The 27,880-nt window shown below is 39.0% G+C and overlaps 1 protein-coding gene across 2 annotated transcripts in view; it reads left to right on the top strand.

The window, feature by feature from the left end:
• SERGEF (secretion regulating guanine nucleotide exchange factor) overlaps window positions 1-27,880 on the top strand; it is a 138,370-nt gene that overhangs the window by 10,637 nt on the left and 99,853 nt on the right. For both annotated transcript variants that reach the window (XM_056493484.1, XM_056493485.1), the window contains one exon: window positions 17,988-18,145. In XM_056493484.1, coding sequence (XP_056349459.1) covers window positions 17,988-18,145 — 158 coding nt within the window. The remainder of the gene's footprint in view (window positions 1-17,987; window positions 18,146-27,880) is intronic.

The raw sequence follows: 27,880 nt of genomic DNA, 5'->3' as shown, positions 1-27,880 counted from the left end.
GTGGAGGGCTGTAGGGTTAGGTCCTTACCTAGGAGGAGATGAGAGGGAGGTTATGTAACAGTGATAGTCGTGTGTAAAGGGATGGCTGATCTGATGAAGCTCATCTGAGCATGAAACACTAAGGCAGGAGGGAAAGGTAGATGAGATGGAAAGGCTAGCCAGGCATCTGAAGCTGTTTTGTGGGGTTTGTGTTCTTTGCTTCTCCTCTTGCACAGTGTGTGGTGCCATAGTTAAGGCTAACAAGAGGGTGGAAGTCTTCCATAGAGGAAAAGGAGCAGCCAGAGCTGTCATGTGTGACTGGAAAAACAAATTGGTTGTTTTCTGTTTCATAGCATTCATTGTTTGACATCAAAGTATGTGAGAGAAGTGTGTAAAAAATATACATAAGCTTCTCTTTTAGCTGTTCATAAGAAATGCCTGAACTCTGATTTTTAGAGGGTTCTATACTGAAAATTTCAAAGCTGCAATCAGTGCAATGAGCTGCTTGGAAATTTTTCAGACAGAGTAAAAGAATTTATCTCAAAATCTGTTGCTCTTGAATGAAGTGCTTGATGTCATCCTCACTGGAACAGAAATGGTAGAAAGAAACCATTAGTCAGGATAACCTGATTTTTAAGCAGGGAATCTTGACAACTTGTTTTGCTTTCCTTCACTATTTCTTAATAGAGCATACCCACTAAATAAAATTTCCACAGAGTTTTAGTAACTTCAGTGTTTCACTTACTTGATGCTTATCTGTGGGTATTACAGACATGGAATATTTCAGTAGGTATTTTTATACAACAACAAGAAGTGTGTCAAGTGACTACCAGGGGTGTTTTGCTGGTGAATATTTAAAAAGAAAAACAGACTGACCTTCTACATCTGCATTAGAAAACTGGCCAAATGATGCAGTGGCACAAGTTATTGCTGAAACTATATTTTATGTATTTAGAACTTTAAATCTCTTTGAAGAGCAATGGGCCTGAACCTAAATCATCTAGAAAAAGATTTTGAATGGCCTTTGGCAGCCTCCAGACACCAGTCAGGTTCCTGTGGGAATATCAAGAGTTGTTCAGCTACTAGATATAGTGTGAGCTGAAGCACTTTACTCTTTCTGGAAAATCATTTGCTGCATTAAACTTGCAGCTGAATAACTGAGAGATGCAGCCCACTTGAAAACTGTCCCCTGCATGCAGTTCTTCCCACCAGTATTTTTACCTCCTCCAAGCAAAGAAGGAAATGTTGATTCAGTTTCCTGGTGCTGAAGTCATAAACCAGTGATCCCCAAACTATGGATCAGTATTTTTTTTTGAGCATCCAGCCCCCAATATATTTATACTTATTTATTTATCAATTACAGACATATAATGCTGTAATATGCAAATTATGAAATATGTACAATAGAAATTTTACAAAGGACAAGATAAACACTACTTAAAATAGTAATTTATTAGCCTAAATAATTAAAACTTAATAAATTATTAATAAATTAAATATTTATATGTAATTTTCATCCCTCCCTCCAATGAATTGTCTTGTGAATACCTGGGCTGCATGCACTTCACTTTAGAGATACTGATACAAACATTTCCTGTTTGCTATACTCTAGGGAGTAAATTAGTGGAAAGGAGGCAAAATAGAATGATTTTTGGACACAGAAAAATGGAAGGAAGGGATATTGTAGTGTGATGCTTCTCTGCTCATTTTAGATGATGAAAACATACTTTGCAAAGACATTGCAGTGTACAAGGATTTTTGCTGCATGAAAGAATGAGTAAGTTTTTTCAAGTTAATAATCTGACCATGATTTAAAATGTAGTAGTTTAAAGTTTGTTACTGTATCTGAAGTCTCACGTAGTGTTTTCCACAGAAGGTAGTTAAATTTTAAAAGGCTGTTACAAATACTTTGACTTCTGTTTGAATTTTTTTTCCAGAACATTATTCCTGGTCAGAGTAGTAATAATAAAAAACTTGTTATTGCAGCTGTCTTGACAGTAACTAAAACTTTTCTCATTGGAAAGACACAGGAAGGAACTGGGTGGATAAAGACTGGGCACAGTGCATAATAGATTCACAAATTCTGCCATTTCAAATGACATTTTGATCTTTATCTGCCAGGTGAGCAGTGCTTGGTCTTAGCAGAACTAACGGAAGAGTGAAAAGTAAATGAGAGAGTGGTGATGTTAAAAGCAACCATTTGGAGGAATAGTTGCCATTTTCATGGTTGCAGTGGTTTGACAATTTTAAAGTGAGTCCAAGCAAGTTTTATCAAGTTTGTTATCAGAAAAAAGGAACACAGCATAAATATTTTTGTCTTCTGTCTTCCTGACTTATGTAAGCTGGCCTGTTTTAAGACTTGCTTTGTTTTTCCTTCTTGCTGCTGGCAAAATTTTGTACTGTAACATAAAGCAAAATGCCTAACTCATTTTAATTTCTTCCCCATTCTCTCTTTACAAGGGATTTTAATTGCACCTGAAATCACTTTAATACCTGCATCGCTTTCATATCTTATGTTCTACCTCATTCAGCAGAGGTTTCCTGTCATTTCTTTTTAGAGTTTGATCAACTCTCTTTTTCATTTGCAGTTGTTTATGTCATAAAGCAGTTTGGATTCAAGACATTAATTTCTGAGAAATTAATTCCTTGACTTAAAAGTGTTAAGGAATGTTTTCCTGAGATGATGTGTTTTTAGTCCTTACCATTAACTCATCCTCATCAGCTTCAATTCCTTACTCTTTTTATTATAGAGGTATCTTTTGGGGCTATTTCCACTGTACACACTCTTACTGTAAAATAACTCTTAGAACCCTTTGAGACAGATGAGTGCTTTCTTTTCTTGCCTTGATTACTGCTTCCTACAGAGGAGGGAAGCATAGTTTTAATGGCATCACCAGTATGCTTTCAAAATAAATTATATTATTCCTATGGTAGAGATGGTCCTAGATGACAATGGTTGGTCTGAGAACATGAAGGTTGAGAAGCCCTGGTTTCTCTTTGATCAGATCTCTGATGATGAGATATGAACTTGCTGGTGTCTTTGGTTTATTTTCTATTTTCTGTGTGAATGTTCTCAGGAATACTTTTAATTGATGGCAGGGCAGTGCTTTTTTTGCTCCATGTAAAGGACAGAACCAGGTGCATTCTTGTGGCCTTGGACTCCAAGTACAAGTGCTGTTCTCTTCAGACAATCACTCTGTACATGGTTTGCTTCCTATCCAGGACTCTGCTTAATGGCACAAGGAGCACAACTGCAGTATAAGTGATACTAGTTTTGAATAATGAGCAACTGTCTTGCATTGCTCTCCTTAACAATGTCAGCTTTAATTTGTGGTCCCTCTCAAGTTAATGCAAACACTTTGAGGGTAACTGCTGAAAGAGAGGTTATTGCTTAGGTCATTTGAAAGCGACCTAAGCTGTTGCCTGTAATGTTGAAGATGTAAATTAGTCTACTTTGGGGAATGGTAGAACCAGTCTGACTTGAAGGCAAACCTAAATATAGCAACAGAGGTATTTTAAAAACTTAGAGGTGAATCATCAACTTCCATTCAAAACAATATATTTTCTTTTTTAACTGGGATGTTTAATAAATAACCTTTGTTAATCTGACCTGGTTTATTATCTGTGTATTCTCCTGAATACATTCCCTAATCTTATTTGTCACATAGTGTCACATAAAGTTCTGCTTTGTTTGAGCTCAGATGAAGAATTCCAAGCTCTTTCACTCAGAAAGTTACTTCAAAAATGCATTTAAAATTGTTTCTGCTGCCTGTGCAAAACTGCCTACAGCTAAAAAGTCTTGGAAGAACAAAATGCCGTGACATAGTCTGAATAATGTTCCGAATCCTCATTCCAAATGTGCATCTTTGAATGTCCCTTGATATCGTGTCATTTAGGCCACATAAACCACTCTGAAGGGGTCTGACATGTTAGTGACCCACACATTAAAATAGAAACCATCTCGTGTTTTCTCTGAAGCAAATGACAGTGTGTCCCTCCAAGCACTGAGAGCAGAATGAGAGAATATTTCTAATGATCTTGTTTGAGTCATTAACCTTTAGCATTTCAGTCTTTCACAGAGGCTGTAGTTACACTTCATGGTGCCTTTTCTGATGGCAATCACAAGGTAAAGCTGTTGGGCTTTGCTGGCAACTTGTGCAGCTGCAGGGAGGTGGAGGGGAAGGATGTGTCTGGCACCCGAGCAGCATAGCTTCAGTCCACTAGAGGTCCTTTCCAGTTTGCTCTTGAATCCAGGCTCTGCAGCCTTCCTCTGGAAAGCAAACTTTCTCTACCTTGAATTTTTCAGCAGCTCCCTAGGACAGCAAATACTGATTTGTGTACATGTGTATATATATATATATGTATATATATACATAGTTTTAATGCTTGTTTCTATTTAGACACAGCAGCTGAATGTTTGAAACTGGAGCCCTATATGAGGTAGCTGTATTTCATTGGAAGGATGCTGGGTTTTGGGAATACAGGTGAAAAATACTAAAAAATAGCTTAATCAAAACCTTCAAATTGATAGGTACCTTGAACTTCTTTGAAGCAGAACTTGAGTTCAAGAAATGAATGTTCAGAAAAGAAAAGCCTTTGTCCACCTGCCTCGGGGGTCAATTTTGAAGCTTCAGGGCCTATCTTGAAGTTCCTACATTTGATTATAAAGTGTAGAGCAGAGCATGGCAAGAGGAGAGAAAGAAATGCACAAGCTTGGGGTCCAAAATTCAGAAATGAACACTGGGAACTGTGGGAAATTTAGTGTGCAATAACAGGATAAAAGACTCTAGCTGCATATGGAAATTGCCTTGTTTTCTGTATTGTCTTCAGAGCTGTCTCCTCGTTCCGTCACACATTCATCTCACTGATGTTTCAACTTACACAATGATTGTTTTAAAGTTCTATTCTAGATAGATGTGAATACCTAGAAGATTTTGACATTTTCTTTGGCTTCATGGGATGGCATCATTATTTGGCTTTATTTTTAAACTTAATAAATTAAGAGTGTGTGTATCTGTGTGTTTGCTTTGTAATTCTATACTCCTATTCATGCTGTTCCCTGCTGGGAGTTACTTCTACATGGTTTTGATTGGTTCCAATGGGAACTGAAGGTACATTCTGAAAGGTTTTTATCAAGTATTGAGAGTTGTTCATATGCCAAGATTTGTCACCAGCCCTCTTTTACCTATCCTTGTTGCTAGGAACTTCCAGTTGTGCAGTAAATAGCTGTGCATGCCATCTTATATCATTTCTGTGTGAAAAGCAAGATGTCAGGAAGATGCTAAACTGTCACTAAGTTTGAGTGAAGGTACTCATTGTAAAATAGAAACATCAGTGATCGACATTAGGGACAAAGAAACTTACCTCAATATTTGAAATTCCCTGTGTGAGCTGTGGCTCACACTGTGGCTCACAGTGGATCTGTCCTGGATCTTCTGGCTATGGCTTCCTCTCATGGAAGGGCCTGTTCCTTCCTTGGAAGAGGCTGTCCAGGGAAGTGCTGGAGTCACCATCCCAGGAAGTATTGGAAACCCTTGGATAGGGCACTTGAGGGCATGTTTTAGTGAACATGGCTTTGGACCTGATGATCTTAGAATTCTCTTCCAACTTTAATGCTTCTATGGTTCTGTGATTCACACTTGCTTAGTCCTGTCCAGATGTATTTTACTAAGTACTCCATGATTGAAGGAGTTTGGAAAATGACTCAGTCATCATTCAGCATTATGTTCTTGGGCTTCAGGCCACTGTGGAAAGAGGGACTATTATATTGAATTCCCCCCTCCCCCCTTTTTTTTTTCTGTGTGTCTGATATTCTCTTTTACTAGTGGGAACAGTGATAGTTGTGGACTTAAATAATATAACTGTCCAAATTTGACAGAATTTTCATCTCTAAATAAAGTGTTCAGAAAAACTGTAGCTTTAAAATGTGGATTTGGTGTAGATTTTGTTCAAGTTCAAGTCATTAGTGGGTGAGATAAGGAATTAATAACTTTCTTTAGTTTTCCTATTTTTTTCCTTTGGTTTCTGTGGTTGGATTGCTGCAGTTTATGGCTACCCATCTATTTAGCAAATGTAATAAACAAGGTCAGATACATTAATAAGTATGTGCTTGTGTGCAGGATATCTGTAAACGTGGTGTTTGTACTGTTTTCAGTATCCTCCAGCACAAGAGCAACTGTTCAAGAGGAGCTGTAGTTTTGTGGGCTGAGAAGGGCACCTTGTTGGCTCTGAGCTATTCCTTGGGGGTTTATTTTTTCTTATTCTTTTTCTCTTAAAGCAAATTAAAGTCTTGCAATGCTAGTGATGATAATTGCATTGAAGGCACCTCCTCTCACAGTTATTGTGAAACCAGGGTACAAAGCTGATACAAATTTCCTTAAATGAAGAATTATTTGGCCATAAGTGTGTCTGTCTTTCTAGTTCTTCTGACTACTTGCAGCTGGAACTGCTGGTACTATCTAAGCCACTTGCTCTTCTGTTTGACTGTTTTTGCTTTGTTATATGTCAAACCCTTTCTCCTGAACCATGCTGAAATAATTCAGATTGTGCTTGGGTGTCTTCAGTTCACCTGTTTGAAGCTGAAAAGAAGCAAAGGTAAAGGCAAGAGGAAAATTTCTTAACTTCTGTCATAAGCTGCCTTCAAGTTCCATATTCATAGGTATTAATAAAGATTCGAGCTGGGAGATCTGAGTAGGGGCAAAAACATTTACAATTTCATTGTGAGTGTTACCATACCATATGATCACATTTGCATGTAGTAAAAGGATGATGGGATTGATTGAAATTTTGGCATCTCAAAGCTCTTAGTGTAGAGAATTGATGTGAAGCACACAAGAAGTAGTGAGAATTTGCAGAATTTCTGCAGTTATGCAAAGTGGATATAACATGGCCTCAGACAAACAGTTTGAATCCTTAGTAAGGCAGAAGTGCTTTGCACTCACTTTGTATGGAATAAGAAGCTGGAACCAGTCATTACCTGATAGTTGAATTAATGTGCATGGTAACAAATTTCCAAGAACAAGGTGTATGTACTCTGCCCTCTTGGCTTTATTGGCCTTTGAGAAGTGGCTACTGCATTTTCAAATAACTTCATTTTAAACTATGTCTTTACCAAGCTAAGCATTTCTAAGCTCAGCTTCTGAAAGCAGCTGTGTGTACGATCTGTGTAAGTGCATTGATCTTATTTAACCTTAGTAGCATTTTAAGGCCATTAAATACTTGTTTTCATAATCTTTAAGTGATATTTCCTGTTAAATAATTGATTATTCAGGTTTAATGCTCACTAATGAGTCTTATTATTCAAACATAGGTAGTGGGCTTTTTAAGAGCTTAGTGGCAGTTGAGTACTTCTGAAAAACAGTACTTTTCAGGACCTTTTTTTTTCCTTAAAAACCTAGACACAAACAGAAAAAATATCCGTAAAGCCTAGCTAGATTGTTCCTTTCATGATTACCTTGAAGTAATTTTGAAATAAATAATTTGATTTAGGATACATGAGCTATATCAACAGCTGTAAATTTTCAGTAGCAAGTCTGTAATCTTGTAGAATGGCTTTAATACTTGGGTAGTATGATGAGATCTGCCAAGAGTGTGTGGCTTTTATTCTTTATTCCAGTTGTGAGGAACCACAGTTTGTGGTGTGGTAGTTGAAACTGAGGGTGAGCTCCCTTTTGTTGTAGTTCCTATTTGGACTTCATTGTCTCTTAGTGTAGCTCCATATATTCTGTATGGATCCCAAACAGCTGAGATTGAACTCTGCAGATGAAGGAGATTACATTTTCTATGTTGCTTAGGATACACTTTAGGTTTTCAGAATGTTCTGCTGGATTTAAGAACCTGTGTGTTTCATGTCTGCTTTCTTTTCTATTCAGTATTATGGGGCACACAGTATGCAATAATAAAACAATCACAATGGTTTATTTTTGGGGGACAAAGACCTAGATGAATAGGAGGTATTAGCATCTGATTCATGCAGGAGAGAAACCCTAGGAGGGGTGGGATTTCCTCAAGTGACTCATTCTCTGTTGTACTCGGTATCTAGCTAAAGTAAAAAAATCTAAAAAACACTGTGTAGTCAAAGATCTGTTCAGGGACAGTGCTTCATGTCAGTTTTGATAAGATCTTTTTATAATAAATATAGGAAATATTTTCTAGAATTTTCAAAAATTTACCTTTACAAAGCTGCCCAAAATATACATACAGAAACTCCTTTTGGAGTGTGTTTTCCTCCTTGTACTTTGCACCCCAAAATAGAAAGCAAACTGAAAATCAGTTTGGCATTTCTCCTCTTGAATTTTGGATCTTGTAGCTGATGGATATTTTGAGGAATTTGCCTGTACACACATTTCAGGCTTGTGCTTGCTAATGACACAGCTGCCTGGAGCCTAAGCTGTTCATTGAGGAGTAAATGGACACTAAAACATCCAGAAGTGAAGGTCAGGCTGTGGGCACAATGAAAGGGTGGCAGTGTGGATTACTAGATGTTCATGTGGGTTGAAGAATCATCCTGACAAGTCACACAGTACAAAGGAGGGTGTTAAATCTTGTTTGTCTCCTCTTGCTTGTTCACTTTGCCACAATAAACAGAACACACAACTCCAAAAAAACCCCAAAATACTGTGGCTGTGCACACAGGTAAAAGCTGATAGTTGAAAAACAGCAAACTTCTGCTGTGTGTGATTTAAAAATCTGGGTAGTTATTTAAAATTCCTCTAGTTCACCAGAGCAGTGTTCAAACAAAGTTCATGAAAACCTCATTTAGCACAGGAGAAAACTCATGTTTTCTTTAGAAGCTGCCCTATGTCATTGTATTGTGTGAAGCATGAATAGAAGGGTACTGCTTCTTTTGATCAATATCCATTGTAACATCAGAGAAAAGGTGGTATTGAAAAAACAGGAGCTTTTAATTTTCTTCATTGGTGCCCCCTCCTTACTCCTAATGAGAAAAGTTCCTTTATTTCTCCCCCCTCTCACTTTAAAACCTAAGCCCCTCTTAGTAGCAGGCTGCATAGCACATCAGTACTTACAACCCTGCTCATATACACACTTAGGTAAACCTTAAACATACATTTGCTGGCACTGCAAGCAGATACAGGTGTTGTAACTATACAGAGGTAATTGTGGACAGCTATTGCCTCCCTGGGTAAGCATCAGAAGTAAATCTCACTAGCATCATTCCCTCTTGGCTGGGAATTTCACATTATTTTACAGGATGGACTTATATTTCTAAAATTTTTCTAAATTTTTAGACTTGCCCCATGCTCTTTGCCTGTAGCTCTGAAATGCTGAAAACACCTCACAATGTTAAGAGGCATAGACACAAAAAATCAGGAGTCAAAGGGAGCTCTGCTAGCTGGATAGTGTTCCTTTGTAAAAGATGGCCTTTTTTCAGGGCATAAGTGGCATTTGGATGCTTTCACCATTATGCAACCATGTACATCTTTGTCCACTCTCTCCCTGCAGTCTCCTTGGTGTTAAGCATCTTCCATACCCAGGTGGAATCTTGTGTTGTGCTTTTATTTCTTCCTCCACCCCCTTGCCCTACTCTTAAACTTTCTTGTGGGTGGAGGGAGAAATTGGGATGATATTCCAGAGAGAATATATCACCTTATTGCTCATTATTCATCTCTTGACTTCAAAGGGTATGAATTTTCCTTCCCATCCTCTTTTAGACTGTTTTGTTCCTCCTGTCAGCGGGAACGCTGCTCATTATTTGAGGTGCACAGCCCACTCTGTCTTAGTCAATTGTAGTTGCTCTTATAATGATTCTGACTCTGAACAAGGCGGGTGATCTCCTGGGAGGCTCTGGAGGTGCCATTGTTGGGTTTGTGGTACTGTTCTCTTCTTTGTGCTTTATTTCTGAAGAACAGCACACAGTTAGGGCTGAACTCTGTTGAATGTAGAACTCGGCTGCTCCTGGAGTGACTGAGGAAGTTCAAGCCACTTAGCAAATCCAAGGACTGCTCTTCAAACACTTTATATCTGTAATGCTTTCTGTTTCTTTGTAGACATTATGACTCTTCAGAATCATGCATGTCTGAGGCTTGTTATCTAGTGAAATCTCTTGTGCAACTGGTCTATGATTATTGGAAATGCAGCTTGTGGACAGCAGTGAAAAAGCCCAGTTCCCCTTCAGGCTGCCATTCCAGAGCTTTTCTTTTGCTTTTTCTGTGTGCCTTTCCACAGCATGCCCTTGAGTCTTTTGACAAGGCAAATATTAGCACTGGGAACTTAATTACCTTCCCTTTGTTTATCTCTTGTAGACACATGCCTGTTCCTTCTGAGGCTCAGATGGCAATGGGATATTGAGAGTAGCAGGATCTCGCCTTCTCCAAATTAGGCAGATTCACAAATGTGTGCAACATTGCAGCTAGAGGGAATGCTTTTCATAAAATGATTTAGAAAACATGCCTATGTTGTAATTTGTAATCTCTGAATCAGATTTTCTGTGGCACTGTACTGTATTAAGTCTAATGAAACAGGACCTGGACCTTGCCTCAAAGGGGATAAACATCTAAGCAGTCCTGTTACAGACAAAAGATTAGTAAATCAGGCATAAGAAAATAATTGGAAACAAATAAAACCACATGCAGCATATTATAATAGTTCAAGGGTGTTGTTTTTCCCAAATAGTGTTCAGAAAGAACTGCATGTCTTTTCAGTTTTCTGGGGAATGTTAGAGGAAGAGATGCTCAGCTGCAGAAGGAAGGAAGTTCCAGGTTAGAGAGGCCTGTATGGAAGTAAGCATATAACAGTGCAGAAGGGCATGGAGATATAAATATAGAATGTCAGTAAAAGTGTATGACTCATACTGCTGTAGTAGCATAGTGCAGAATTTATTTGCAGAAGTACTGAACAAAAACCCTATGGTATACTATGATGCATTTGCAGATAGTTTTCCATAGCTGGTTAATGTTTTATGCATCTTGCTTTTTTGGAGACATCACGAAATTTTGCTTTAATTTTCTTTTTTTTTTCCTGCTTTTTGTTAGGACTTCGTTTTTAGTTGAAGAGTTAAGTCCTCTATTGAACCTTGAATGCAGCAGTTCTGTTTGCTGGGTAGAGATGAGTTAGATTTGTTTTTAATCTTGTAACTAAATTTAGCCAGCAATCTGCATTTTAAGGCATTGCTATTAAAAGTCTAAAAGTGAGATATGTATCATAGTTTGAATTTAAAATAAGCCAGAGGCACAGCTGGTGAGGCAGTCATGACTCTCTAATCATGAGTGGAGGGAAATAAGGAGGGAATTTTCTCACCTTGCAGGATGAATGCAAAGTCTGATAAGTGCTTTAAAATCCCACCCTTACCTCCAGTCCCTTTCCCCAGCTTTGTTTCATGATTACATGGATTTCATGATTTCTCCCCATTTCCTTTTTTCAGCCAAGATAATATATCTGTTTGATACCAGCAGTATAAGTGCAACTTCAAGTGCATTTAAATTGTTACACTTTAGTTTTTCTTCTGGTTTATTCAGAGCTTTGTGTAGTACTTCATATTTCCAGTCTCTCCTCTAAGAGGAAAATGGCCATTATCCCATCTAAATCCTGAACCAGAGACAAGACTTCCAATGCATCTGGAATGTCCTGGAATTTGCCACATTCCAAGTTATTTTTCAATCTTTCAAAGCAGTGAAGCATGCTGTTAAGTATGTGACTAGTCCCAGTAACAGAGCATTGCCCATCTTGAGACATAACTTTGTGTAACTGTGGAGGCAAAAAAGGAGGAGTTTTTAGTGCCTGTTTTTTAGTGAATGGAAGTCAAAGCTGTTTAGATGTTTAAAGATGTCCAAAATGCTGGTAAAGATGGATCTGTTGGTCAAGTGTATGACAGATTTAGCATGTCATGGAAATGGCAAGTTATGTCTATCCTATCATATGGAATATTAAAATTGACTTAATACAGCACTGCCTTTGGCATATTTGCTGTAGCCAATCTCCCATTTCCCAAGGTTGTTTTTCAGATCAGTACCTTGGCTTGGTTTACCTTATGTTTCACAATTAGTTTAAACACAATGAATGCAGGTGGCCTATTGGGGAGAAAACAAAGTTTCTTGGTGTAAATTGTTGCTGAAGGAGGTCTCATTCTGCACTTTGAGCATTTTAGTCTGTGCTAAAGATTGTCACAGTGCTGGTGTCATCTCTTAGTGAGTCTCACACATCCTCAAGGCTTCACCTGCTTAGCTGAATATTTTCCATTATATCCCACGTTCATACCAGTCCTTGGCTGTTCAATATTTTGATATCACCAGGAGGCTCTGAAAGGAGACAGAGACAGGATGATTTTCTCTTTTTCTTTTTTTTTGTGGCAGTAGGAATGGGTCACAATGAGAAACCAGTTGTTTGCTAGATAAGCCTCTGATTGTAGGGATGTGAAATCTTGTCAATTTGTCTTGCCCACATGACTGTGGTTAGATTTCATCAGGTTTGGGAACACCTGATGTAGCTTGGGATGGCAGGAATCTTTGTCCCACTTAATGAACAGATTAGTTCTAACTAATAGCTGTTACAGGAGGATTGGTGATGTCCTTATGGTTTTCCTCCTGTGGCACTTGTGGCCTTTTGTTGCAGGCTTAAATCTCTTCACAGAGTTCTTGGAAACCCTTGTGAACTGCTGCTTGTTGTGTGGATGCTCTGTGGGCTATTCTGAACCAGCTTTGTATTGCAGCCTGTGACTGCAGAAGTCTGAAAGTGGCAATGGAAATAACTCTAGTTTTCTGTTGCTGTCACCCCTGAAATGCTTTTGCTGCTTTGTTTGAACTTCCCTGATGAGGCATGACCTCAATACTGTGCACAGATTTGTGTTTTAGTGATACATTCTTAATAGCTGTTATGATATGGAAAAAAATTCAGGACTGGCCTATTATATGAGGTTATAGCAGTTTGTAAGGAGGTCATGGAAAGATGATGTGTGAAGAGATGTGGACAGCTCTGGTGTGCTGAACTCCTGTGTTAAAAGGATCAGGGGGCCATTTAAACCTTTTTCAGGACAGACAGTTCTGTTTTGCACTGAGACCATGCACAGGTACAGGTGTTAGGCTGCAGGTGTGGTGATGCCTGTTTCCCAGCTGCTGAATTAAAGCTGTCTTCAGCTAAGAAGAAATTAAGGATGTAGGGATGAATGTTTTTCTGTTAAGTTGCCCTTCAGAGGGGCTTATTGGGGTTTATAGGTAGATGAGGAAGTTTCTTAGAATGGGTCAAGGACATCAGTGATTTTTCTGAAGGACAGCAGAGATCTGTAGATGAGAAGTGTTATTCTGCATAGGGCAGGGAGGAGGCAAGAGGCAGCCTCTGAATGTCAATTTTTAATGCCTGCTCCTGTGAATTTTCATGTGAAAGGAGGCATTAGGAATTTTTATATAGAACTTAATATTTCAAGCCTGAGATTAAGCATTCAGTGTGAATATCCAGAGTTCATTTGAAAAGTAATCATTAATGCAGCCATGAACTGAGATAGCCTAGATGAACTCTTTCATCTAGTATGTATGAAGGATAGTTCAAAGCTTGCCTGGATACCAAATAGAGACTTCAAGGAGATAACAGTGGTGCATGATTATCTTAAAACAGGAAAATTGATATAAAGATAAATCTAAGTCTAGGAAAATAAGTAAATTTTAATGTGCCTATTTGTCTGTTGTGTTTTACTGAGAAACAACCAACCTGTTTTTAAAACTAATGTGCTTATATTTTTTATTGCTAATTCTTTCTTTATTGCTAATTTCTTTAGGTGGCTGAGCAGATTGATTAAATAAGTGCTAAAAGGGAAAAATGACATGCTCTACAGTCTCTGTAGCAGTATAAAACAGCACAGGAAAAGCTACACTGTCAGGCAGGAAGCAACTAGAAGTGCTTTATGCCATGTTGCTGGATTTGCAGTACTCTGAAGGCTATGAACTTGTAGTTTTGAGGACATTCTCAACTGTCTGTGCTTTGTTATACATGAGGACAGAAGGATGATGTGAAGAAAATGCAGAGGAACCTTTCAGAGAGTGGTTTGTATTCCAGCCCTTGAATATGTATGTACCTTCATCTGTATTCTGTGGGGGACATGAGCATGTGTTTTGGGTGATTTGCTGCTGTGTGTACACTGATGCAGACTGCTGTGTCTACAGTTCAAAGAGCAAGAGCAAACCAAATCTGCATGATCGTGTAGAACCTCAAACAATATAGCATACTGTTGTTTGTGTTGTTTACTTAAGGAGCTGTCAGAAAGTTTTTCTTAAAAATCTTCTCATCTTTTTTTTTCAGTTCTCTGAACTCCTGTAGTGTGTGGTTCATTCAGTTTGTAAACTGGAATAACACAGGATACATGAATTTATATCTCCTACTCCTTAATTCCAAATGGTATTGAGCCCTCTGGACTTTATCTGATGTAGCATTTGCCTGGTGAAAAAATGAGCAGTTGCTATAAAGTCATCTGGGACAATGTGGTGTTCACAGCAGGGAAGTTGAAGTGCCTTTTGGAATTGGAGCCTCCATACTCAGAACATGGCAAGATCCAGGTTTTAGGAATCATTGTTAGTATCTCAGAAGAACTGGAAAAGCTTTTCAGTATTGTATGCATCTTTCTACACAAGTTGTAGAAATTACTCCTGCCTTTTGTGTGCCCTTTTCCTGCACAGAGTCTGGTATGAAATATCACATTTTCTGATGTCTCAGCCACTTCCATGGCTGATGTACTCTGTCCAGTTGACTCATCAATGTGTATGTTTTCTTGACTTCTAATTAAAGTCTGTCCTAGTCTAATATTAGACCAACTCCTTGTTATATCACCCTTCATTCTTAAGTAATTCATCCTGCAACCTCCTTACTCTGTATGACTAATGTCTTTTTCTCAAATATTCTTAGAACATTTTAAAATACCATCTATTTTATAAGCAGCACAGTAGCAATACCTCCCATTACAATTGCTCAATGCTTTCTGTCATAGCTCAGTGCTTTCTTTTCCTTAGGATTTTGACAAGACTAACCTTTGGCGGAATTTTCCATGCATTGGTGTTTGCCTCAGCCTGAAATTTCCTGAATTTTTGAGACTGGGTTTTTTTTTTGTCTGTTTGCTGAAAGTATTTCATAGAAAAGGCACATCTAAATGATTTCTGTTAGTTTCTCTCACAGAAAAGACAGATTTATGTACTCTGAGGTTTTGTTTTTTTTTAAAGGATCCCTAGCCAGTTGTTTTTTGGCTGAAATACAGAAATGATTGACTATTAGCAGGAGTCTGAACATGGGATGGGGGATGCTCAGCAAAAAGGAGCAAGTCTGGGAAAGGAATGTGTCTCAGTAAGAACTGAGAACTGCATTGATGAGCAGTGAGAAGGAACTGGCTGCTTAACTCATCTTTGGACATTCAAGAAATTCTTCCTAAAAGCAAAAATTAATTTATCTGGCGTTAATATTTTTTAATGAATGTTCTCCATGCTTGAGTACTAATAACCACCTGAAACTCATTTCCCTTATTGTGGCAAAAAAGAAAAAAATAATTGCAGTGGTCTGTGTTTGTAATCAGAAACATTTTGCATTCATGTTTTACAGACATAGTTTACATTCTGCTAAGGGTTTGGTTTTCCCAAGTGATTCTTTGCTGGCTTGTCCAGTGAAGGAAAATAGAATGTGTGGATGTGCAGGTGTTTTGTTGTAGCTAAGCATTGTTGCTCTTTTAATCCTTCACATATGCTTGCAGTCTTCAGTTCCTCTGGAGCAGTACCCTGGTGGGATGGTGCAAAAGTTCATTTTTGTTATGTGAGTAACTGTGTTTCTTATTCATGTCTGGGTCCAGACAGAGCATCAGATTCTTTTGAGAAAGGAGTTTTTTTTTCCCCCAAAAGGTTGAGAGAAACCCTTGTTGCCTCTGGGCAGGGATGGTGCTGTACACTGTGTGAGGATCTGGGTCTGTATTATCGATTCAAAGCTTGCCTTTTCAGAGGCCTTGCAGCTTGCTGATGTTTTTGCCTGTGGCACTTGATACTCTTGGCTTCTGAGAGCTGAAATGCTTTAATTCAACTATAGACCTTGGGATCAATACAGCAGTGTCTGGGTAGGGCTTGAGAGTCTGTGGTATATTAATGATATGTTACAAAAATTCTTTCTGGCTTTAGATTTCATAAAACTCAGTTTCAGTTCTTGTAGTTAATATAAGATAGAACAGCCTGCCTATCCGTTCCCAGTCTACTAACAGGGTTCTGTAGAAGTGCAGTAACCTGGTCTGATGTAAATTGTGAAACTTTGTCTGTATTTAAATTTGTTATCTATATTTTTGCAGCTGCAGATATTTTTAGCAGAGATCTATATAAATTGAAAAGTAAATACACTAACTTCAGAACAAGCATGTTTTTTAAACCTCAAACTGTCTTCCTAATCTAAGATACACTAGTAGTTCTCTTAATGAAATTTATTTTTATCCTTTAACCTAACAAAATGTATGTTGAAAGACCTCACTTGTATTGAATGTAGTATGTGACTGTTTTCAGCTTTTCTCTCAACTGAAAGGAAGCTGCAAATTGTGCCCTTGAGAGAGAAGGACAGCTAATTTTATAATGTAATTATTCTGGGGGAAGCATTATCGGTGAACTCAGAGAATGCCTGTGAAAAACTTGCAGTGATTGGAGTGAAAGGTATCACTGCCAGCAGATTTCTAAGAAAGATGCCTATACTTTTCCTGTATATGAACTGAGGTTTCCAGTTTATTTACGAAACACATTGTCACCTTAAACTCCAGAACCTGCAGTGTCCACCTGTGTCCTTTTCCAGACAGTTTAACACCACCCTAAGAAAAAGGGAGATACTCAGATTTCCAAGGGTTTGTCTTTTGGCATCTGTTTAGAAACCTCCCAGTTGTCACCTTTGGGTGGTGTGACCATATTCGCTACCCTCTGTGGAGTGTGCATGTTCTGACAGGAAGAGCTGTGTGTGTGTGTGCAAGCTGACTTACTGGACTGGTATTTTCACCAGATCCACATCTTTTGGCTTATAAATGTGATTACTTGAGTCCAGAGAGCAGATTGAGGCTTGGCCGAAGCATGTACATAACTCAAGGTCATTGCAGTGTTCTTTCTGGCTGGAATGTGGGTTGATGCTTCTAGTTAAAACCAAGTTGAGTACTTTACCTTATGCTGTGTGTATATAACTTTTTAAATTGGAAGCCCAGAAGGGACAGCTTGTCATGGATTATCTGCAGGGACCTAGTCGCTTCATTAAGAAAATAAAGCTGTTGCTTTATGATTTTTTTTTTTTTTTTTTTTTTTTTTTGTAATTCAAGGAAAGAAGAGATAATAAGAAGGATGTTTATAGATGTTATCCATACAGAATGGTGTTTTGGGTGTCAATCCTGCACATGGAATAATAACCGTTAGAGAGAAGGGTGAGCCATATCGTGCTGATTTCATTTAAAGTTACCTTTCCTTGGCCAACATGTGATTTTTCTGAAAACAAACCAGGACATTTCCAATGCTTAATGGCAGTTGTGCTGGTGTTCCTGACTAACAGCTGTCTCCTGAGGACTATAGCTCTGCTAACAGTAGACAGAATGTAACTTCTATCAGAAAAACATAAAACTGTTAAATGCAGGTCATGCAGTGAATTGTCTTTGGCAAAGAATAGGAAGAGAAAATAATTCTCTTTTCTGTATAATCTTTTATGTTTCAGAATAAGCTGTCTTGTTTGTGCTTCCATTAACCTAAAATATGTTCTTTGTTTAACCAAAGTGTATTTATTGTATGCAGAATATCTAGGTTATGCAGCTTTAGTGACAGGGTTTTATTTACAGCCCAGGCCACCATCCAGATGTTATTCTGCTAGAAAACAAGTTAATGAAGAATGAGCAGTTGCACAGAAGTATCTCATAATATCATGAGCTAGTTTTTCATGTTGTTTTTTTTCTGCTCCTAGAAATAAATTTTCGCCAGATTTTTGAAGCTGTAGATAAGATGCTTTAAAAAGTTGTGGTTTTTGAATAGGCATCCACATGTTTCAGGAACTTGGTGAGTAAGTAATCTTGAAATGTGTTCTGTGTTTAGAAACTGGCAAGGTGTTCACCTGGGGCAGAATGGACTATGGACAGCTTGGAAGGCACGCGGTGGTTCCCGGTGGGCAGCAGAGCACAGCATCTGGACAGAGGTTGGAGCTGTTGTGTAACACCCCTGTTTCAGTTCCTTGCCTAAATGGTGCATCTCAGGTAAAGAAGAAAATTACTATTTCTACCCCCCCCACCTGTTTTTTTTTCCTTCTTTTTATTGGTGCATTAAAATAATCAGTTTCCTAATAGAACCCTTCTAAATGCTGCAGCACAAGCCCTTGCTTGCCCTTCAGAAATTAGTAAGATTCAATTATTTCTTTTAAAAGGCTTTTGCATTCAGGACCTGATTTTTTCCCTTGGTAGAATCAGCTTTAGTAAAAGATTCCAAGTTCTCTCTGGTATCAATGCATGCAGGGATAAGTTATGCCTGCAGTGCAGCTGAACAGAGGAGGTAGGACTTAGCCCAGGTGCAGCACTCCTTTTGTCTGAAACTCCAGATCAGCACCCCACATATCATAACTGGTGGTCCCTCTAATCCATGGGGGAGTCTTGCACAGCCACATAAACAGTTCTCCTGGCTTGCATTGCAGCTGAGGAGAGTGGAAATTCCCAGTACTGTGGGGGCAGCAACAAAAACTTGTGATGTGTTTGAGACATGTGGTTGATGGCTGATCCAGATCTTCTGCCCACTATGCTTACTCTTGATCTCTCATGCTCCTTGAGAAGTGTCCAATTTGAGTTGTAGAGTGATGTTCAGGAAAGCAGAGATGGGGGAACAGGCAGAAAGTGGGCTTTGTTTAAGGTGCAGCCTTGTTGGCTTAAAATCAGATTAATGATCTGTCCTGGTGCCACTCTCAGAGTGCAGTCATCCAGGGCATTAAACTTCAGTGAAGTATTAAAGAGAACCTGTGAAACTTCTGAAAAGTTGGCTTGTTCTAAAAAAGGTGAAGAGTTTCAATCAACCAACCCAAAAGTTTTCCAGCTATGTGGTCCAAGTTGCAGAGGGCAAAGGCAGGGACAAGGAGAGTGAAGTACTGCTTATTTTTGGAGAAGACCAGGTTTGAGACCATTCAAGGAGCCTGAAGGTGCACAAGTCCATGGGATGTGATGTATCTGTGGGTCCTGAGGGAGCTGAAGAGCAATTGGCTAGGCCACCATCCATCATACTTGAGAAGCTGTGGCAGTTTAGTGGAGTTCCCACTGGAAAAAGGGAAAAACCCCTGATTTTAACAAAGGGAAATAAGGAAAACCTGGGGCACTACAGATTGGTCAGTCTCACCTGTGTGCCTGGCAATATCATGGAACAGATTTTCCTGGAAACTTTGCTAAGGCACATGGAAAATAAGGAAGTGATTGGTGACAGTCAACATGGCTTCACCACAGCAAATCTGGCCACCAGCCTGGCAAATCTGGTGGCCCTCTGTGATGGGGTTACAGCAGTGGTGGATGAGGGAAGAGCAACTGACATCATCTACTTGGACCTGTGCAAAGCATCTGACACTTCCCACATGACATCCTGTCTGTAAGTAGGAGAGGTGGATTTGATGTGTGGGTTACTCAGTGGATAAAAAACTGGCTGGATCTTCACAGTCACGGGGTTGAGGTCAGTGGCTCGGTGTCCATCTGCAGACCAGTGAGGAGTGGTGTTCCTGAGGTGCTGGTATTGGCATCAGTGCTGTTTGTCAGTGACAAGGACAGTGGGATGGAGGGCACCCTGAGCAAGTTTGCCATGACACATGACCTGAGGCACCCTCTCTGGGCCCCCCAGAGCCCATGATGCTGCACTAATATTTATTCACTTTTAACTCCTCTGAGTCTCAGACAACTTTCTTACCCCTTTTGACATGGGTGTCCCTACTTTTTGTCATTAGTTATGTACAGACAGCTCCATTTCTGAATCTGCTTCATGCTGTTTTTCATCTGTGCTGTGTGCAGTGTCTCAAGTACTTTGTTCTGTCATTTTTTGGACAATGCAAAGCCAAGGCAGCTGCAGCTTTTGTACTGTGGAGCTTACCCTTGGCAGGACAAGTGATCCATGAAAGTGAAGGGACGTATTCAGATACATTCTTTGAAAAGAAAGAGAAACAACAATCTCATCTTCATTCTGCTGCCCTCAGCGCTGTTCCTCCTTATAGACCTGTGAGAGACCTGATTTGAGTGATTAGCAATGGCAGTGTTCTGGAGCAGACATCCTTCTTTGCAGAGATAACAGCACAAAGATGACTTAAGAGGATCATCTGCATCCTAGGAGGAGCTGTGTTGATGAAAAAAGGAAAAACAGATAATAAGGACCTAAATTGTTTCACTTCGCTGTAAGATTACAAAATAATGCCAAAGCTAGAATTTATACTTGAAAATGCATTAAATTGCAGTATGTGGGCTATATAGAGTCAGCTGTTCTTTGTTAACACACAAGCTGCCCCCTTTTCCATTTGTTGTCATATGGAGACAGGATTTGATTTGAGAGCTGAATTGAAAGGAATATAGGGGAGATGAATTCTTTTCCATGTTTACCTTGAATTAACAATTCCAATTTTTGTGTTTAATGTAGAGAGACGGTTTAACAGTTGAGGATTATGACTGATGATTTTTATTCATGGTCTATTTTTATAAATCACTTTTAATGATTCAACTGAATTTTTGGCAAAGCTGTGGTCTGCTGATTGCCTCTGCACTTCAGTTAATATTGTTAAAGCCAAAGTGGAGAAACTAATCTAAGGATTAGAGGACAGTGTAAAAGACACGAGTTTAGCTCAAGGACAGCGCAGTAGATTTAACCTCCTGTGTTGCTCCTTGTCTTGCCCATGGCTTGCCTACTTTCTCCACCAAAGACCAGAGATTCTCCTTTCTTTGAACTGACACTGTTATAATGTCTGTGTCTGCCACTTCAAAACCTGATTTTTGAAGTGTTGTGAATGACCTATTCCATTGTGAGTTTGACTTCAACTGAAAACATTGACCTTGAGAAACAGGAGCACTTTTTTCCTTTACACTGAAGCAAAAGAGGAACAAAAGCCTGAGTTTTAGATAATTATCCACTAATCTGAGTGTGTCTTCCTGGCAGGTTTAAAAGCGTGGAGGTGTTGAATGTGTTTAAAGATTCACCAGTGCAGGTCTATTTGCTGTTTTCTTCTCAGTGCTTCAGTGCCTACCCAACATGGAATAGGCCAGGGCACTGAGAAGCTGTTGTGTGAGGCATTTTGCAGGCAGTGCTCTTGTGTTGTGGGGTGTCCTTGATGGGACCTCTCCAGAACATCTGACTCATCTGACGCGCATTCATGCACCGCTCTTCAGATGAAAGGACAATTAAATACAAATGGCCCGAAATATGATGAGTCTCTGTATTTAGCAAATGCTACAAAGATCTGGTTTAATGTTTCCTCCTTGTCAAAATGCTTTTCCAGTCTGTTTGATATTTTTGGCTTTAATAGCTATCATTCTACTGTTTGTGGTATGTTCAGCATGTCATTCACATTGCAGCAAACATTTGCTGCAGCAATAAACAAGTGAGAAGTGTCTGTGCAGTGCTGAATGTTTCTTGCTAAGCTGGATGGAAGGAAGAGTTGCAGTTATTTTGGAAATGCATGGCTTCATGTGGAGCCAGGTTTTCACCATGTCCTTTTCTACTCAAAGCAAACTGTGCTAATTATAGTTTTCTGAGGAGAGATCTCTGAAATTTCAGTTAGGAAATTAAAAAATAACCATCACTCAACTTGAATCTTGATGATGGATGTAGGGACCAGTTGTGTCAGGGAATGAAAATAACTGATAGACTTGTGACAAAATGTGCCTGCTGTGTTGTTTATCCTCATCCTGCTGTGGTACATGGTTCCAATGTACATGTTCATCCTGTGCAATACAGATTGCTTTGGATCTTCTGTATGGTCCCTTTCTTTCAGGGAATGGCATCATAAATACCCACATTCTCATGGTGCTTTGCAGTCAAAGTTTATTGCTGTTCTTTTCAGTGCAGTTGCAGTTAGATGTCATTTTTGTTTAAGTGTTTCAAAGATGGCTTTGGTTTTAGCATGTTCTTATTTTTCTTCCTTTTCCCTGTTCATGTTACAAACTATTAAGCATCTGCCTACAAGACAAATCTAATGATACCATATGATGACAATTAATTGCTTTTATAACTGATAGATTAATATATACATATTATTACCTTAACACATAATAATATTGAAAATTGAACCTTTTGGTTTTAAGAAAAATGACAACTCTTTTTGACTTACCAGGCAAATTCATTAGACTCCTCTTTGTAAGTAAACTTTATAGTTGGGGCTTTAAGGGGTATCAAAACAAATAACCTAATATTATTATACATCATCTCTGTGCTCTGTGTGTGGCTTTTAAATACCTATTTGTTTGACTGGCTACTATAAGTGTTTTTATTTTGGTGTTAAGAATGAGAGGTTTGTATTTTGTGGGAAAGAAACAAGTTAAACTTTCCTAAACCAGATTTTAATGCTCAAAGTTTGAGAATATGTGTGGAGTAACTGATCCAATAAGCTGCTTAAAAAAACCCCTCACTTTGGGTATTAGGGAAGGAGGTAAATGTAAAAAAAAAAAAAGTTGAAGTCGTGTAGTTTCTTACTTGCTAAGCAAGTAATACTTTGGGCTGTGTTGTGAGTTTTTTGGTTTGTTTTTTTTTTTTGTTTTCCTGTTATGAACTGATGTCTTTCATGGGTTGGTGTTGATCCATGTCCTTTGAGAAATGGCATTGTTGAATTTTCCTTGATTGATTTTTATTCTGCTGTTTTAGAGATGCAATGATGAAAATTTTAATATAGAGATGGTCCCTTTAATGTTCTTGGCTTATCAATTAATTTTAAGCAACAATAAAGGAAACTAAAGGCCACTGAGAAGTTGGTTCTGTGTACAGCTCACTGTGCAAGTGACAAATTGCAGTTATGGATGAAAATAAGTGACCAAATTGTTGAAATTATTCTTGGGGGGAAAAACCCAAACAGGATGTAACAGAAGATTGAAACTACAGTCTGCATACAAAATGCAGCAAGTCTGTGTTTGACTGGTTGTGTTTGTGTGCTCTGCATGCCCTGTGTAGGAGAGTAACACTAATCTTGGCAGCACTGCAAGAACACTGAGAGTTTACAGTCATGTCACAGGCAAAGAGGAAACAGGATTTATTTCTTAGGTTAGTTGGTTCTCTCTGCTGTTCTCCTAAGCAGGAAATTGAGAGCAGTACCAAACTGCTGCAACCCAAATGCCACTTTTTGCCTAGGTAGTCATCCCACTTATTCTGTGCTTTTCTTATCCCATTAAGACACGACCGTGGTTTGTACAGAGTATCTTATGGCCTGGGTAGAAAGACATTTAACATTAACAGCAAAGTCATTTCTGCAAGTTAAGAATAGCAGTGTGTTATGAGCAGAGCCTAGATCACCAACTCTGGGTCTGTAATTTTTGGAAAGCAAAGAGGATGTGACACTGATTCCCAGCACTGTCCTTCCTGCCACCCCTACCAATTTCCCTGCAGCTGGCATTGCAGAGAGGGAGATGGGAAACCAAAGTCACACCGAGGGAATGGCAAAGGAGAACTCCCGCGCTGCCTTTGCGTGCCAGGGAGCACATGCTGTGTGGGTACAAACCAGAGGCTTTCCAAGTATCACTTCTGCAGATAAGGATTGGTTTGAAATGACCAAAATTGGTCTGCTGGGGCTGTACTGCAGCAGGGAGGTGGCAGCCAGGGCCAGGCTGCTCTGCAATCTGTATGGGAGACCAGGAAAGGTCAATTTCCTGACAGATGGGATGGTGTAGGAGAGGGCTGACATGGGATAAAGTCAGGAGGTGGAGACCCACCCAGCATGTGATGACTGAGGTGTTACAAATGTGACTCGGGGCAAGCCTGAATCTTCAGGAGTCATAAATTAATTTTCAGTTTGGTGGTGTGTTGCAGTTAGAATTCCAAATGAGTACCTCAATTGGAGATCTCTGAAAGTATGAGGAAATGAAAAGAGACTGAAATTACTTGCAGCAGCAGCCATGGCTTGTGCAGACAGGCTTCAGCTGTTGGTAGTGAGGCCCCAACAATGACACCAAATTGGCAGCTCTATTTAATGAGATTATTAGTTGCAGAATTACTAATGTAAGTTGTCTGGTTGTAACTCTCTGATCTTATGCTCATACTGTATTCCTTAGATTAAAAATACTGTCTGGGTCCCATCCTTCTGCAAGGATTGTTCTAGTAACAGTGCACCATGACTGCAGCTCTGAGCTTAGAGACAACTTGTGATCCTTGCTTTCTTTGCACCAACCAACTCCACAAATGCTCAGTAATGCCCTTCAGATGTATGATGCAGTTAATGCTTGCTAATCAACCATGGGCAGTGCTGCAAAATTACTTAAAAATCTACTTGGTTTTAAGACAGTCTCTGTGAGCAGCAACCTTGGAAGTGACAGAACTTCAGTTCTACCTCACTGTTGTGATTTTGGTTGCCTTCTTCATCCATGAGAAACCTGAACAGAAAGGTTTCAGTGTAAAATGCACTCAACCTAGTTTAAGGTGAATCAAATCTAACCTAGGGTAAGTGCATGGACATGTTCCAAGTTCAAGTGAAAATACGGTTTGAAGCTAGAGGTTGGTGGAAAAGGCCCTAAAGCATGCAGTTTTTCATTCTCAATTTGTCATTAGGACTGTTACAGAGAAGGGATTAACAAATCAATGCAGGCTAAAACGAGAGAAAATCAATAAGAAACTGTAGTGAACTGGAACAAAGCTATCAATTTGCAGCGTTCTCTGCAAAGAAATCTCATCCATACCTCCTTTTATGGATGGGAAAATAATGCCAAAATGATGATGATTTGAGGTTAGAGTAATTGTTTTTTACCTGGCTGACCCCAGAACTTTAGGTCAAGAAACTTCTGGTATAAATGCTGCTTATCTTTCTTATTTCAGTTGTTTTGATGAATTTTATTGGCAGGTTCTGTAAGACTGGAATCTTACAGAAAAATAGTCAAGGAGAAATACACAATTTTAGTTACCCTCACAGGAATTTGATTGAACAGTTTTTTTAATGGTTTACTTTTTTGTATTTGTGGAAGTGGCTTTGTTAGTTGTTAATTGTTTTTCTGTCTGCTTAAGAAGAATGTTACTGCTGAAAAGTTATTGTTAAATAGGTTGTATGCATTCTGTAGGTAGAGAATATACTGCATTACTGGGTAGGTTACTGCAGATGAATGAGATGAGAGAGGGCTTAGTGGTGCCAACTTTACCTGTTTATTGTGCTGTAACATTGGTCCTTTCAAACCCATTTGTCACTGTGGGGCCATGAACTCACCAAGGCAGTGCCAGCACACTGACTGCTTCTCCCTGCTTTTAATTTAGGGGTTTTGGATTTGGTTTGAACCTGGGTTGTGCTTTTACTTTTGTATTTGTCTGATGTTTCCAGCTTTCACTTAGCAATGAGTCACTCAAACTCTGCCAGTCCTTCTGGGCTTTGTGCTTAGGTTAAAAGTTATTGTAAAGCTACTGTTTAATGAAAGATTCAGCAAGGAGAGATTTGTGTTTCTGCTGTGATGCCATTTGTGATTGCTGTGATGCTGTGGCACACATAGCCTCAGTGACAGGGACCTGTTTGTCCTCCCACCTGGTGGCTCCTCTCCCTTCCCTGTTGGGTGCTTTTCTCTAATGAAGTTGTCAAAGGTAGAAGCTACTTCTGGACTCTGTTTTCTAGATGGTCTAATACAGTCTGTGCCTTTGCCCCAGCGTTCAACTAACAGAACTGTTTTTGTGGAAGGAGGAGGGGAAGAAAAAGTGAACATGATTCATCTAGTCCTGTGAGGACAAAAATGCTAAATTGTCTCCTGTTTTAAAACCTGCCTAAGGGTTTTTCTTGGTCTCCTGACAGTTGATTGCTGAGGTCTCCATAAATTCAGTGGATTTTGCATATAATCGGATGCCAGCAAAGACTGAAAAAACCTGTGCCTTGCAGTTGTTTTTTTGTCATAGCAAAAGTAAATAAAAACCTTAAAAACAATTTTAAAAAGTTCATTCTCAGAGAGAAAAAAATTGATAGTTCTTACCTTAGAAGTATGATTTTGAAAATGCCTCCTTCTACAGTTTGCCACTTCAGCTCCCATTTTTACAATTCCTCCTTCCCCTCCCAGGTGTAAAACTAAGGGAAACAAACCCTTCCTTGGTAAAAAGTGCATCAGGATGCACTAAGGAGTTTTTAGGATGTGTTTGTTTTTCCAGAACATTGTAATGTTGTTCTCTTAAGTGTTAAATTAACAAGTATTGAATAGCCAGATTTCTTACTGGTGATTGCTTCTGTGGAAGTCCCTTTTGTCTTGTCCAGCCTTTTTTATTTTTTTGAAGATGTCAAGGTTTTCCTGCAGCCTCCACTGTTAGTTGATTTCAGAAGTGTGAAGCCATTTAAAGCCTTGGAAATCTCAGACCATGGTTCATTTTTATAGAAATGAAAAAAAAATTAAATAATAAAAAGCTAGACTGGACCTCACAAGCGAATTCTGAGGGGAAGGGATGAAAGCCATTTAACAATGTCTAACAGATCAGACAATGATATTAGTGTCTGACATTTGATTAAGTGTTATGACAAGATACATTGCTGGTGTTTATAACTGTGCAATACCTTTATTGCTTTGCTATATGCCGAGATGATGTACTTTGTGTTGTTTTGTGTTCTGATGCAAGCATAGGATATGTTTTTTGCTTCTTGGATCTTATTCTCTGCTTATATCTCCTCTGTTTGGCCCCCTATTTTGATTTCTCATGGTTTTGTGGTGGGTTTTTTTTTTTTTTAGTGTGTGGATGAAGGAAAATCCTTTTTTTCTTCGGTACTTTTGGGGAAGCGTTTATGACACACAAAAGTAAATTCCAGAAATAGAAAACAGTGGATTGTTTTGTTTTGGTTGTTTTTTTTTTTTTTTTTTTTTTTTTTATCTGCTCCTTTTTTAGGGTTTAACCACTACAAAGAAAAGATAAAGGCATCCTGATTTTTTTAAAGATGTATTGCTCACTGTAGTAATGAAGTTGAAATTAAAAAGAAGCACTCACTTGTAGGGTAAACAGCTCTGTATCTATAACATTTAGACAATAATTGTTTTATGATTATTTTAAAAATCCAACTTTGTGACTTTTGGGAGCACAGTTACAAGATGATTTTTCAAAATTTTGCGAGACCATAAGGACAGGAATTGAGAGAGAAAGCATTACAAGGTTTTTAATTATTGTGAGTATTTCAAATTCTTGGTTTTAATGTGTTTCTTCCTATGAAAACCACCTAGGGAGATGCTCTTCTCCTCTTTGTGTCACTGAAGCCTTCCCATTTGGCTTTGCAGTCTTCACAGTGGATTAGATCACTGAGGCTGCAGTGGTGCCATGCAAGCAGAAGTTTTTTTGCCTGGCTGCAGACAAGCCTGCTGAGATCAAGCAGTGTTTATGGCATGATGGAAGCCTGCAAGTCCTGCCTCTAGCCTTCTCTTGAGGGGGAATATAATATTTTAGGCTTGCTGTTGTCACTTTGGTGTGTCCAGCACATCAGCCCCATAGTTGCTTTCAGAACACCTTGAAAACTTAGTGGGTGAGAAACACAAGTGAAATGAATGTGTTTGCTGGAGAACAGAGGTGTTGTCTTGATTCTTCATCTGTGGTTTTCATACATTAAGGCTCTGCAAAACTGTCTCTGTGAAAGTCTGGTCCAGTTTACAGTTTAGCATTAAGGTGTGTGGGGAAGGTGTTGTGGGGCTGGCTCAAAGGTAGAAGTGGTAGAAATGTTTCCTGCATTGAAGTCTGGAAAGCATTGCAGTAACTTGCCACGTTGGCTGCTTGCAGCTTGTTCAAATTTCCCACTATATCACTGGTTGCTTTTTGACCACCTTGCTCAATTCAGTATGCAGGTGTGTATATAA

The sequence above is a fragment of the Oenanthe melanoleuca genome, chromosome 5 (assembly GCF_029582105.1).
Source record: "Oenanthe melanoleuca isolate GR-GAL-2019-014 chromosome 5, OMel1.0, whole genome shotgun sequence".
Lineage (NCBI taxonomy): Eukaryota > Metazoa > Chordata > Aves > Passeriformes > Muscicapidae > Oenanthe > Oenanthe melanoleuca.
The sequence above is the reverse complement of the archived record's forward strand: the minus strand, read 5'-3'. Positions and strand labels throughout refer to the sequence as shown.